At 43.6% G+C, this 14463-nt stretch overlaps 1 protein-coding gene across 12 annotated transcripts in view; it reads left to right on the top strand.

The window, feature by feature from the left end:
• Mettl6 (methyltransferase like 6) overlaps positions 1-14463 on the top strand; it is a 64112-nt gene that overhangs the window by 16598 nt on the left and 33051 nt on the right. For 8 of the 12 annotated variants that reach the window (XR_004514666.1, XR_784093.3, XM_010643121.3 and 5 more), the window contains exons 5-7: positions 1819-1960; positions 2762-2931; positions 6187-6289. Coding sequence is in view for 7 of the 12 variants with exons in the window: in XM_010643121.3 (XP_010641423.1) it covers positions 1819-1960; positions 2762-2931; positions 6187-6289 (415 nt within the window). In the remaining 5 variants the exon portion in view is untranslated. Of the gene's footprint in view, positions 1-1818; positions 1961-2761; positions 2932-4793; positions 4927-6186; positions 6290-14463 lie in introns of those variants that run through there. The other 4 variants (XR_784094.3, XR_784095.3, XR_004514667.1 and 1 more) reach the window with 4 other exon arrangements.

Consider the following 14463-nt stretch of genomic DNA (forward strand, 5'->3'; position numbering starts at 1 on the left):
ATTTGTTATAATATCCTTTTTTTTTTTTTTTTTTTTTTTTTTTTTTTTTTTTTTTTTTTTGGTTTTTTGAGACAGAGTCTTACTATGTAGTTGAGACTGGCCTGGAACTCACTATGTAGCCCGGGCTGGTCTCGAACTCACAGCATTCCTCCTGCCTCGGCCTCCCTAGTGCTGGGGATTACAGGCGTCCGGCATCATAATTATTATTTTACAGATAAAACATTTTGAGGGATGAAATTCCTTGCTTAGCATTCAGCTAGATAATGGGAAGAACTGGGGTTTGAATTGTAATTTCCCAAGTCCTAAATGAGTGTTCTTTCCTTCCTTCTGAAGTGAAGAATGAGTCCCATGTGAACTAAGTTTTTCAGAATTTTTCCTTCTTAATTATTAACATTTGAAAACTTAGCCTTTCTTCCAAGGTAGTAATGTTTTTATCTAAGAGGCTCTTTACTGACAACATGTAAAGGGTGTGCTAGTACTGATGAGTCTATTGAGAAGCATTGTGGGTAATCCTTTCTAGTTAGAAAGGAGTACATCAAACTATGTTTGGAAAAATTGGTGGGTAAGAATAGATTTCATAGTCTATGGCTGTACCACCCTAAATGCCCCCGATCTCCTCTGATCTTGGAAGCTAAGCAGGGTCAGGCCTAGTTAGTACTCAGATGGGAGAATAAGATTTAATAAAATCAATGCCTTCTTTGAAGAGGTTTCTCATTTAGTAGTGTTATACCATTTGAAAGAATTTTCATATAAAAAACAAGCATATGGCTATTTCCTTTGTAAGACAGGTGTAACCATGCCCTCCTGATCTTGCCTTCTCATTTTTGAGACTCCTACTCTCTGATAGCTAATCTCTAAAAGGCTTTCATGTGGGAATCATCTGGTTCTGAACTGGTCCCCTCCCTCAGCTGTTGCACTCTGGCCTCATGATCCACACATATCATGAGAGATACAGGGGAGAAATATCCCTCCCCTCTTCTCCCCCAGGGCTAGCAAAAGTGTCTATCCACTCACTTAGCTCGATCTAAGTGTGAGTCCTTGGTAGCTAGTGAGTGATCATGAACTTATCACTTAACCTTTTCGACTGTCGTTTCCCTCATCTCACTTGAGGATAATAATCACACTCCTTCCTTTCAAAACTGGGCAGCAATCCAGTGAGAAAATGGCAACTGCCGAGAGCCAGCCATGTTATCAGTTTTTAGCGTGGTGGGTGAGTGACATGTTGCTATGGCACAGTGAAACCAGAGCTGAGACATAGAATGAAGAAAACCAGCCTGAATCGGTAAGAGGCCAAAACAGAGGTCTTTTTTAAAGACAGTGGAATACAGTTTGAGTACTAGGAAATAGCTAACAAAATGTTGAGAGAATTTGCTTTAATGAGGATAGGGCTGTTTTGTTTATTACCTTTTGTGTTTTAATTGTGTGACCCTAGTCATTAGAAAGCCCTGGAAGGTGCTCAGAAATGTCTCCACTTAGTAAATAGAGAAGGGTGGAAGGGTTAAGAGAAGGGAGGGGAATGGGAAAAAATAAGAACCAAGATACATCATGTAAGATACAAGATCCCAATGATGAATGTAACTGTACTGTATACCTAAAATGTACCAATAAACTTGGGAAAAAAATGTCTCCAGCGCTGTGGCCCTCTGTCAGGTCTTATGTCCCTTTTACTAAAAGGCTCTTTTCCTTCATGCTATGGTTATTTCAGCCTGGCCCCTATCATAATTACCATAAATGTTGAGTTATTGTAATTCCTAACATAGATTGTAGTTTATTTGTGGGGTTCTACAAAGTTACATGTAGGCTGCTTTTGTTTTGTAGGTATTAAAACCAGGGAAAAGTGTCTTGTTCCGTGACTATGGGCTGTATGATCACACCATGCTTAGGTTTAAAGGCAGCAGGAAACTTGGAGAGAACTTTTATGTTAGACAGGATGGAACCAGATCATATTTTTTTACTGAGGGTAAGGAATGGAATCTATCATTAAAATGTTTTATTTACTTCTGTTTGCTTGATTATATTATCACTGCACAGCTGGTTGGGAGGGGTGGAGGGCTTCAGCTGCACATCATGCACATGCACAAGAACCCGGGACACATGCTGCCCCACACGCATGCCACTGATGTCTGGTGGCAGTGCCCATTTAGGGAACCTGGAGTTGGCATACCACCCGGATGCCCCGTGAGAATTGTGATGGAAAAGGGGTAGAGAAATCAAATTTCACTTTGTTCAGTCAAAAGTAAACAAGACAGTGTAATCCCTTGAGATTACTTTCCCAGGTTATAGAGGTAAGAAGCCTTTTTCAATAAAAGGGATTGAATATTTTAAAAAATACAACTTTACAATAGAGGGGATATTTTTAAAGGCATTTTGGATAAGGAAATGCTGTATTTTAGTCTTTCCAGTGTTATGAATGCTAGTTTTAAGTCTACCTAGTAATCTAGACCATTATTATCTTCATGATCTGTTTTTACAGATACTAGTATGTCTTGATATACTTTTAGATACTGAAAATTAAAAATGAATGATTATCATTAAAACTACAGTCATAAAAATAGATGAAAATCGAAAAGATATTTTATATTTCTAATTGATAAAATCTGATTAGCCATAAATAATTGAGAAAACATGTAATCTAATGTCTGCAAAGTGTTTCATTACAAAATAAAAGTCCTCTTTAGCCCTCCACCCCTCCCCTTCACCACTGCAAAGTGAATGTAACAGTACCAAGTCATTGAGCGTTGCCAACCTGCTTGTCTTATAGAATTCCTGGCTCAGCTTTTTGTGGGGACAGGTTATGAAGAAGTGATAAGCGAGTATGTGTTCCGAGAGACAGTGAATAAAAAAGAAGACCTGTGTGTGCCAAGAGTTTTCCTCCAAAGTAAATTTCGAAAACCTCCGCAGGACCTCAGCCCTGCAACCTTGCATCACCAGGTTGGTGATTGTGCCTGCCCCTGAAGAGCAGAGTTTAAGAATTGCTGTTTTTGGTTTGTTTTTATATTTTAACTTTTAAATGAGGAAAGACAGTTTTATATTGAAAAGGAGGCTATACATGTGTATTATATAAATGCAAATAAAACTGGGAAGCCTGAAAATAAACTTTCATGGTGTAACATAGTTTAGCCATGTTGTCCAACTGAAATTCCATCAAGGAAAGCCCAAGAATGCTCTAACACTTAAGGGGATTCTTATCATAGCTCTAAATGTGCCTCCATGCAGCTCAGCAGACAACCCTGTAGAAAAATGAGGCTGAATATACTAAAATAACACCCATGTATATTTTTAGCTTGAAGGATTGTTCTTTTTTCTTAATGTCTCTGGTACATTTTTCTTTTTCTCTCATTCATTTATGTGCCTCTTTAAGACCAGTATTCCACATTTACCACTTGTGCCGTATCTTTGGCTGACTCGTGATGCCCTCTGTAATTGGGCCAGTTTCTGGCCAGAGTCATCCACTTGTTCTGCTTTCTTTGGTCACTTTCACAAGTCTCTTGGGCAGATAGTCTGCCCTGGGTCAGCAACCTCCAATAGCTGTGCCTCTCAGGGAGGAAAACCTTGACCAAGAATATTATTGACAAAGGATTATCAGAGTCACCAACAGTTCACCAATCTTTTTGGGGATTCTAAAACCCACCTGGTGTATCTCCTTTCAGCTCTCTCTGCCATACCAAGTACTTGGCTAGTTCTTCCGGGATAATACTGTAACTTCATTAAGAAAAATCACTTAAGGAACAGTACTTTGATACTTATATTTATTTCAAGGTGAAATTGTTGCAAGTGCTCAGAGCAGCTGCTTCAGGTTTACCTTGAGTCTAGACCTGTCTCCCTCTTTCCTTGGACTCCAGGGAGTCAAGTTTGTAATTCATCTTAACTATGTAAGACCTATAATGGAGTTAGTATGCTAACAATCAGTGCATTCAACTATTTTTTTCCTTTACTCCAATGTCTTTACTTAAAATTTTGTTAAAAGTTTCCTATCTGGCCATAAACAAGGGTCTTTATATTTTTACCAGTAATTGGCTGAGGGGACACCTGTGAAGTGGAACAGTGGTTTTCTCCAGGCACAACTTGGAGTTGTTTCTACCAACAGGAGCAATGGCGGCCCCAAATTCTTACCCAGTAAAGCCAGGCTGCCCGTGTTTTCAGTTAGGCTTATCTCTGGTTTAATGGCATGCCCACATCCAACAACAGCTGAGCACCCCCCCACAAGATATATTGGTGGGAAGATACACTTCTTGTTAGCTGAATGGGATGACCTAGTTCACAGATGTGTTAGCTGTTAGCCAATAAATTGGTAAAAGAAATTCAAAACAAATTATCTTAAAAAGATTAAGTATAAGGGCCAGAGATCCAGAGATTAGCTTAGTGGCACTGCGCCTGCCTGGCAAGCACAAAGTCCTGAGTTGAATCCTCAGTACTAGGGGTAGGGGTAAGTATAATGAAAACGTCCTCAGTTCCCTATCTCAGTGTACTGTATCTCTTCTCCCTGGGTAAACTGCCATTGTGACAGCCAAATAAAGACATCAGGGAGCATGTTCTCCCACAGTTTGGGTGCCCAGAGACCAAGGTGAGGCCATCATTAATATCACAACTCTAATCAGAGTTTAGCATTTGTGAATTCATACAGACCATGAAGTCAGCTATTACACCTTCATCTTCATACACGTGAAACAGCCATCAGAAAGGTAGTAAGTATTGCTTAATAATACCACAGCAACCGGTGTTAGTTCATAGTGGGAATGTATATGTGTCCAGACATTCCTCCTTTAACAACCGAGTTACATTCCTGTGTCTAGGTCGTTAAGTGAATTGGTTGCTAAATGAAGAATAGGACATACTTTGCAGCACAGACATAGAAGAAGCCACCATAAGGCCGCACTGCCACCTTAATTTGAATGTGCTTCATTAGTGCAAACAGTCGTTAACCAGGTAGGTTGTTAAACAAGGAATACCTGTATGATATGTATATGTATATTTTATATCATGTACTATACAGTATTGTACATTTCCTTGGAGCTTTTGATATATACTATTTAGTTAAATATACATTATAAAATAGTATACTAAAACTAAATTACAGAATTTGCAGTATGACCATCTCAATTCAAGGTCAGTCACCAACTTCTGTAAACCTCAGTTTTTACGTGTTGAAGATTGAGATCGTAGCTATGCATGGTGGCACACACCTGTAATCTCAGCACTCTGGGAGGATGAGGCAGGAAGAGCGCACATTCAACCCCAGCTGGGCAACTTCTAGTGACTTAGAACAACCCTGTCTCAAAATAAAAAAGGCTGGGGATGTAGCTTAATGCTAAGGTCCTGGTTTCAATCTCCAGCATCGAAAAAAGATGGGAAAAAAGAATGGAGAGGGGAGGGGAGGAAAGGAGAGTGCTTTGTTTATAAATTGTGGTCAAATACTAGTTGTTTCTATTATTTTGTTGTCCCTTACAAAATAACTTCTTCCATAATTATTATGTTCAAATGATAAAAGCAGTTTAGGATTGGAATAGCCACCACAGAGTGGCGCTAGATCCTAACATCTTTCCACTGCTATCTTCGTTATAGTCATACAGTGTCCATTTTTACTGTCATTCTGGAGGGAGGAAAGTACTTGTTACAAATGCATTTTCTAGGTCAACTTCAGCTTAGATCAGTCTTTGATTCACTGTAGGTATAAGAAAGATGCTTTTGCCAACATGTAGTCTACTTTGTTTCCTAAAGGCAATTTGCTTTCAACTAAATATGAACACTTGCAGGCTCTCTCTGGAAATGTCTGCAAGGCCCTCCAGATAGACTGAGAAGCATAAATATATGCTGGACACCCATCAAGAAACCTACACTTTTATTTTTCCTGTGGAGAAATAAAATATCCCATTGTACCTCCTTTGTCCCTAAATAGCTCTGTGGGTTCTGTTTTATTGCTGTTTGGGATTAAGGCAAAGCAAAATAAGGGGCCACAGCATGAATGCTTGTCTGCCTCAAAAATTATTCATAGTTCAGTAGTATTTGGTTTTCTGTTTCATAGTTGTCATTTAAAGAAGGGAAAATGGTGAAATAAACCAAGAGGGTGTCTTGTAGGACTGTTTTCTGTTGGGGTCACGTGTTTTATATTAATCCATTACTAAAACCAAATGTTTCATTAAAAATAAAATTAGATGTTCCCTTACTTTTCCTTTCTTCCCTTTTCAGGTGTGTGGCATTTCATTAAATACTCTTCATCGGGTACCAACTCTGGGGTCACTGTGGCTGGGTGTAAGACGGCGGAGAGAAGAGTGTGAGCAGAAGCTGGGAGGTAGGAAGACAGCTTCAGCCATAGCTTCACTTAAGCCAGAAAAAGTTAGGCAGGAGGTGAAACAGTCATTCAGAACACCCGGAGAAGAAAGGCTATGGAAAACCTTGTCACTGTCATTTGGAAAGACACTGCCACATTTTCACGTAGAGGTAGCAGGTGCTGTGTCTGGAGTATGGCCATGGAGATGAAAATATGACTCGTGGTTCCTTTAGAGTTACTGAGCATGTTTAGATCTGTAAGAAAAATACTAGCCTGGCAAATCAGACAGTTCTTGAATGAATCACAACTGCTAACAAAATGAGCAAAATGAGAAATTATAATTAGAAATAACTAGGAGATTGAGACTCCCTTTTTTCCTATCAAACTAGGAAAGTTTTAAAAATTGTGATAATACTGGTGAAGGAATAGACTGATCCTGGAGGTACAAAAACTGTGCTTTTCAAAAATAGCGTTATCCCCTAGACCTGTGATGATGAACCTTTTAGATACCAAATGCCCAAACCGCAAATTTATTGCAAAGTGTCAACACTGAAATTAAATCTGAGGGTGAGGGGCCTGGGCAGCACACAGCAGAGCACAGGATGAGGGCGGTGTGCTGGGGCCTCCCAGGAAGTTGGCTCCCAGACTGGCCTGGGACAGGGAACAAGGAGGAGCCTCGGAGCCCTCGGGTGTGGCTGCAGTCTGGGCAGAGTCCTGGTGGGGTTGGCATTGTGGCTTATCTGGCAGACAGGTCATGGTCAGGGACAGGCAGTCGTGGTGGGTGACGTACAAGTTCAGTCAGTTTCATTTTAGGGAGCGGTGTGCTCCCTAGAACATGTGGCGCCTCAGAACACTGGGGATTGCAGAGTCAGGTGCTTTCCCAGAGCAAGCAACAGTCTCTGGCATATGGGTGCTGTCTTAATTACTTTCTTGTGCTAAGGAAGAAAGTTATATTTTGGCTCACAGTTTGTAGAGGTTTCAGTCCAGCCAGGGGTCTCCAAAGCAGTGCAGCATGACAGAGGGGCCTGGCTGAGGAGAATCTAATCATGACCAAGCAGCAGAAAGATCAAAGGAAGGAGGAAGGGAGACAGAGAGACAGACCATTCCAGGCCACGCCCTCAGTGATCCACCTCCTCCAACCAGCCTTCGCCTCCCAACATCACATTTTACTATAAACTCTTCAGTGGACCAGTCCATGGTGGCCCACCCTCCAGGGTAAGAAGCCAGGTCTGGTACGTATGGCTTTCGGAGATGGCTGGGTGTGAAAGTGCTGGCACTAAGTACAGCAGTCTACTTGTACCTTTGCCCTGATGACTCCATAAGATTAGAGGTCTGACAGCTTTCATCTGCCAACAAGCAACACACCCATGTTGGACAACTGGCACAGCCTATGGTGAACTGAAACCCGACACCTCACAAACCTATAGGCCATAAAGTTAGGCAGAGAAAATATGACTTCCTGGATTCCAAAACTGTGGTTCTTAAAAGAAACCACTCATTTAAAAATATAAAGGATTTTTAAAAATTCAATTTTTACTTGGTTTTCTCTTTTTTCATTTTTTTGGGGGGGGCTGATACTTTCTTTCCATTTCTCCCCTTTGGAGAAGCCCTGCACCCTGCTCTCTGGCCTCACTGCCCACTGGACCCTAAAATCCCGGAGGCATGGTGCTCCTGCCTGGCATCCAGAGGAGTCCAGTGACACCTCAGTCTGAGGCTTATGCCTCTAGGCTCCCTCCTGATCTTTGTGGGACCCAGATGGGTCTTGTCTTCCCATTCAGCCCTCTCCTAAGTGCACAGCATGCCCTGGGCACCAGCTGAGCATGCAGCAGCAAGGAGTGAGGCCAGGTGTGAGCAGGCTGTTCCTCACACCTGCTCGTCCCCATGGGGAATGGTGCACACTGGGCTTGGAAGGCTGTGATTGTACTAGATCCTCACGGAGCATAGCTCAGAGCCCCAGCCTCCCTACTGTCCCCAGGATACGTGTGTTGTCAGGTAGTTTCCTTTAGAAATGGCTCGCCCGATAAAAGTATTCCAGGTTCTTGCCTCAAAGAACTGTACGAGACAGGCCAGAAATGGTACCATACGTTTACTTAAAGACTGAAAAACAAAGGAGTAAGGGAAAAACTGGCTCTGTAGAGCAAACTTGGGCTGAACCAAGAAGTAAGGATAAAAGCAAAAATAAGTATTCTGCATCTAGGAGATGCAGAGTGCACTAACGTGAGGAGTCACGATTGCAGGCTTCTGATGGTGTGTGTCCTTCTGTGCAGCCCACATCTTGTGGAAACCCACGAGAAATTCCACATGCCAGGTCCTGTGGGTTATTTGGTGCTGTCCTTGATCTTATAACTGACTGGTCCCACTTATTTCCCCAGCCAGGTTTGCCAGGCCCTACATCCCATATCACATGGATCCTACCAGCTTCTCTGACTTTGTTCTCCTGTAAGCTGAGCCTGGGACTCGGGCCCTGTAGCAGCAACAGCCCCCCCACATCCCCACTTTGGAAACAGAAGGGTCCCTCTTGGCTCAGAGCCTCTCACTTTCTCAGTTCTGCCAAGACCCGCCATCCTCAGTGGAAAAGGGGAGGGTGCAGCCACACCCAGGGGAGGTGATACAGGTGTCTCATCTGCTGTGATGTCTTACAGCCCTGGCTGAATCCCAGGGTGTGGGACAGCAGAGGTAGGATTTTCTTGTATTTTGCACTGAATTATACAAAGTACCTAGAAATGAACCTGCACACAATAGGTACTTCATGTGTTTGTACAGTAAATGGATTCAACCAGTTCCGTCTAGAAAACTCAGTAGGTCACTGGCCCCCTGAGTTGACCAATAGTGTTCCTGCTCTGGCTGCATCCAGGATAGGGACCCCTCACCCCCGGTGGAATGTGGAAACTTCTCACTTGGGGAAACTGCTCAGCCCTAGGCTTCAAGTAAATGAATCCAGAGGCTGAGAACTTCATGGGAAGCCAAAGGCACACCAGAGAGGTCCACATCCACAGCCCCAGGAAACCCACTGCAGTGCAAAGCCCAGGGCAGGCACTACCAGGGCTCACTCCCCTTGCTCCTGCCAACACCTCATGAAAGGGTCCTCAAAGCACTCTTGGTTCCTCAGAGCAAACTGGCTTAGAAAGATGAAAGGTGTTCCCATGACCAAATGAACTACCTCTGGCCTTGGAATTGGAGTACAAAGCTTGTGAGCATGAGGTGTAGCGCCTGCTGTGTGTTCCCAAATCATCTGTAGCTTTGCAGAAAGCCAAACAGGAAGGAGGCTCACCACTCAGTAGGGCAGGTGTGAAAGAGGTGGTTCAGTATCTTCCTCAGGTGTCTTGAGGCTGGCTGTAGGGTCCTCCTCACACTGAAGGCTCATTCAGGAGGAGGAGTAATTCACTTCTACCTTGGGGTGGGACAAAGGAAAGGGGTCAGACATAGAAATGGTAATGTACTACAGAAAGACTCCTTCCCAAAGAATTTTCTTCTACACATGCACATCCAGAGAGGTGTCAGGCCCCCCTAGTGGGCTGCGAGTAGTAGGAGGGCTGTATTGAACTGCTCTTCCTTGCACTGTGCCATCTTGGACCCCCACGGGAAAGTGACCAGAGGCTCGGGTGAGGGCTGGCCCGGTGGACACTGTGCCATCTCAAGTCTGAGCCTTGGCAGGTTGGGAGACCACAGGTACACATCCTGCTCTCTCCTGTGCCAACTGACAAGTAGAATGTGGGTGCCTGGCTACCAGGCTGCAAGTTTGACTATCCAGAAAGTGAGGTTGCTTCTCATGGTGGTACCCTTATCTGAACCTCTCAACCTAAGATCTCTGCAAATCCCTGTGCTTCTGTGCACAGGACACAGTGACCAGACACCCTACCCCATCCTTTGCCAGGCCTGTTGCTTCCAGTGCTCCAGCTCTGCATAACACAGACATGGGAAACCATCCTCTGCTCTAATTAGGAAACTGAATGGAAAATGACATGTTTTTATAAAAATAAAAGCATAAGGGGCTGGGGATTTAGCTCAGTGGTGCTGCCACCTGCATTGTAAATGCAAGGTCCCGAGTTTGAGCCCCAGTTCAAAAAAATAAATAAAAGCTTAAGCTGGGGATTTAGCTCAGTGGTTCTGCTGCCTGCCTTGCAAGTGCAAAGACCCAAGTTTGATCCCCAGTACCAATAAATAAATAAATACATACATACATAAAAGCATAAGCTGGGGATTTAGCTCAGTGGTTCTGCTGCCTGCCTTGCAAGTGCAAAGACCCAAGTTTGATCCCCAGTACCAATAAATAAATAAATACATACATACATAAAAGCATAAGCTGGGGATTTAGCTCAGTGGTTCCACCACCTGCCTTTCAAGGACCTGAGTTCGATCCCCAGTACCAAAATAAATAAAAAATAAAAGCATAAAGCATCTAGGAATTCATTTATAGGAATTATTCACAATATCTAGAGGAAGAAAAAAATCCATTAAAGATATATAAGAGAAGCCGGGTGTGGTGGCGCATGCCTATAATCCCAAGATTTGGGAGGCTGAGGCAGGAGGATCTCTGTGAGTTCCAGACCAGCCTGGGCTCTGTAGTTCCAGGTCAGTCTCAACTACATAGTGAGACCCTGTCTCAAACAAAAATTAAAAAAAACAACAACAAAAAGATATACAGGAGGGGGTGAATTAAATAAGATATACCACGATAATGATTGGAGTCAGTTGACAATGAAAAAATGTCATTTCTTTACAAATTAGTAAATTCAATGGGAAATAGTTTTAAATGTCAGGATAGTTATCTGGGTATTTGATGGGTGCCTACAGTCCCCCAGCTACTTGGGCAGGTGAGTTGGCAGAATCACTTAAGCCCAGGAGTTGAAGATGATCCCGGGCAACACGGTGAGATAGCATAAAGAAAAGCAAAACAAAAACAGCAGGGCTTCCAGTCCGTACTTCGTGCAAGGAACTTCCTTCCCAGACACTTTTCAGACTGTGGAGGCCTAACAGCAGCTGCACTCCCGCCAGAAAGACCATGGACGGGGGATCTGGAGGTGTGGGTTTGAATCCCAGCTTGACCAGTAATTCCAAGGTTTTTTCTTCTTAGTTTCCCCCCACCCAGGCATCGGTATTAACACGATGAAGGAAGCCCCTTACCCCTTCAGTGAGTTAATAGAACATTGTCCAGCCAGATGTGAAATTTAAAATATATATATTTTTAAATATATTAAAAATATATATAGTCTAATTTCAATTAAATAAAAAAAAACTTTACACGTGATTACACAGTGCTTAGGTTTGAATTTGACATGGGTAAATATCTTGACAGAAAGTACATATCTTTACTATCTCTTCCTCTGGACAATGGACATGGCCCATTTACATAAACCTAAATGAGAATGTATGAATGATAAAGAAAACGTCTGTTGTGTATTTGGAATACTGAGAATCATGCTTCAAATATTCCTGCTTTTATAGCAGTGCAGATAAAAAACTTAAGGTACAAATCATGTTTGGAGTTTGAGGATGAAGTGATAACTCATTGGTTTAGTCTGAAAGGCTCCTAGAAATTTAAGGAAAGAAATTTATTTGGCCTACATATTGAGCATCTTACCTGTGGCAAAGACCTCCACAGAAAGGTAAGGCCTCGGGCCATTTGTTGACTCAACAAAAGCTTTAAGCAAGCATTACCCAGGGGCTAAAGTAAGGGGACACCCTCCTGGCCCAGACAGGTAAAGGCTCCCAAATAGCTTGAGGTAACACAACTGCTGGAGGAAAGAACTTAGTACTAGGGAGAACTATGATTTTATGTGGCAGGAATTAAAAGACAGTGTGTGGAACCCAGGCATGGTGTCACATACCTGTAACCCCAGCTACTCAGGAGGCTGAGGCAGGAAGATCATAAGCTAGCCTGAGCATCTTAGAGAGGCCCTGTCTCAAAAAAATAAAAAAGGATGGTGATGTTGCTTAGTGCAAAGGCCCTGGGTCCATTCCCCAGAATCACTCCTTCAAAAAACAATCATGTTGATTCCCTGATGCTGTTCAGCAAGATGAGCGTTCAGGATTTCACTGATGCAGAAAAATGGCATTTGTGCCGTTCTAAGAATCCCTTGGGCCTAGGAATTTTCCTGAGGCAGTGCCTTGCTTCAGTTACTTTTGCTGAGGACCATAAAGAGTTTCAGAAACTTTCAGACCCAGAAGCATTCTCTTCAATCAAAATGAGGGCTTGCTGTTAGTGCCCCCATGCACTCAAACACAACACCTAAGAATTCCAGTGTTATGACTGTGTCCAAATCCCTGAACCACCCAGGCATCTTGTATACAAAATGGAGATAGTGATACCACCTTTAAAAAACCATCACGAAGACTGAATAAGTTGAAACGCTGCCTGCTGCACGTGTTCATAAACACCAGCTTCCTGTTCGTTAGGTTTGTATCTACACATTCCCCCAAAGCCTCAAGTGTGCACATGCGGGGCTTCGGGAGGTGGCTGGATCCACAGGGTGCTATATTCATTACTGATTTGCCCACTGATGAGTTTATAGGTAAGTGCAGTGTTAGGAGGTGGGATCTGGTTGGAAGAGGAGTAAGGGGATGTGGCCTCGCATGATGTATCTCCCTCCCCAGCTGCTTCTCTCCACACTCTGCCCAGACCCTTCTACCACGTTACTTCTGCATGAAGCCAGCTGGCCATGCAAGGAATGAAACTTCTAAAGTGAGCCACAGTAAACCTCTTGTGATGGTTAACTGATTGTGTACACTTGATTGAGAAATGACCAACTAAATTGGATCAGCATAGTTTGTGGAGTGTGGCTGAGGGGAGTTACTAAAGACAGAAGACCCACCCTAGGGCTGCTTGCCACCTAATGGTATAAAGGAGAAACAAAGCAGGATGACTTGCTTCTGTTTCTTTGGAGAAGCTCCAGTCTTCACCTTCACCTTCACCTTGAACATCGTCTTCAGCCTTCCAGCTCAGACTCTTCAGCCTCTATCATAGGCCCTCTGATCAATTGCAGATCAAAGCTGCAATCGCAGCCTCCTGATATGGACACTACAGTGAGCTCCAGGCCTTTGACTGGATCCTTCCAATCCCCAGTGCACAGACAGACTTGTACACTCTTCCATATCTGACTCTGCAGGTAGCCATTGTAAACCAATCTTGTAAATTCTTATATATTGGTATATCTTGCATCAAATCTGTTTCTCTAATAAGCATTGACTGATACACTTCTTGTCCTTTAAGTTGTGGGTATCAGGTATCTTGTCCTATTGAGGAAGAAAGTAACAAAAACAGATTTGGGTTCCAGAGAAGTGGGGTTATCGTTGTAACTGTACCTGACCATATGGTTCAGAAGCCTTTGGAATCAGTTTGTGGGAGCAGTTGGGAAAAGTTTAGAGAAGCTAGCTGGAAAAGAAGCCCTAAAATTCTGTAGGCCGTGCTTGATAGGAGATTCTGGTCTGAGCTCAGAAAAACATTGCTGAGAGAGAAAGGCAGAAGGTAGAGGTATTGAAGGTGCAGAGAGGAGAGACCACATGGGCAGACTTTGTGTTAGCAGTGAGGCTGTTTATTTCACACTAAGGCAGGAGCAGTCTGAGTTAGAAAAAGGAGTCAGCGACAAGCAAGGGGAGAGCAGAGAATTTTTAAGGGAGAAGTTAAGGGGGAAGTAGCTGCCAGGCATCAATTGGAGGAGCTGCTGCTTTGAGGAGCCTGGGGACAGAGATAGGTAGCCATGCCCCTCACTCCCCAGAACAGGCAGTGGCCCAGATGTTTCCTGAAACAGGGAGGTGTATAACTTGAAGGTAGGGGCCTGAGGGTGAAACCAAGGAAGATCAAGGCAGACAAAATGAAGGAAGTGGGTGAAGCAGCAGGACAGGTGGGGGCATGACATTTCTTCTGTAATTATGGACAGCCTGAAGTAAGTTGCAGTTTCCATGAGGAGGGGCCAGGAGAGTTATCGGCAGGACACAGCTTTACCTGGGAGTGATGTACCCACTGGGGAGGGTCTGAGAGGGGATGACTTGTAAGAGGGGCTTCAGAGGGAGGAGGTCATCCACATACTGTACGAGATGAGAGGAAGTGGGGTGAGAGAAGAGCAAATCATGGGCCAGGGCCTCACTGAAGTAGTGGGGCTTTCCGGAAACCCTGTGGCAAGATGGTCCAGGTCAGCTCTTGGGACTGACAAGTGTCAGGGTCTGTCCAGGTGAAGGCAAAGCGAGGCCGTGAGGAA

This window comes from Fukomys damarensis, unplaced genomic scaffold (genome assembly GCF_012274545.1).
Source record: "Fukomys damarensis isolate Sample0158 unplaced genomic scaffold, DMR_v1.0_HiC HiC_scaffold_28, whole genome shotgun sequence".
NCBI classification, from domain to species: domain Eukaryota; kingdom Metazoa; phylum Chordata; class Mammalia; order Rodentia; family Bathyergidae; genus Fukomys; species Fukomys damarensis.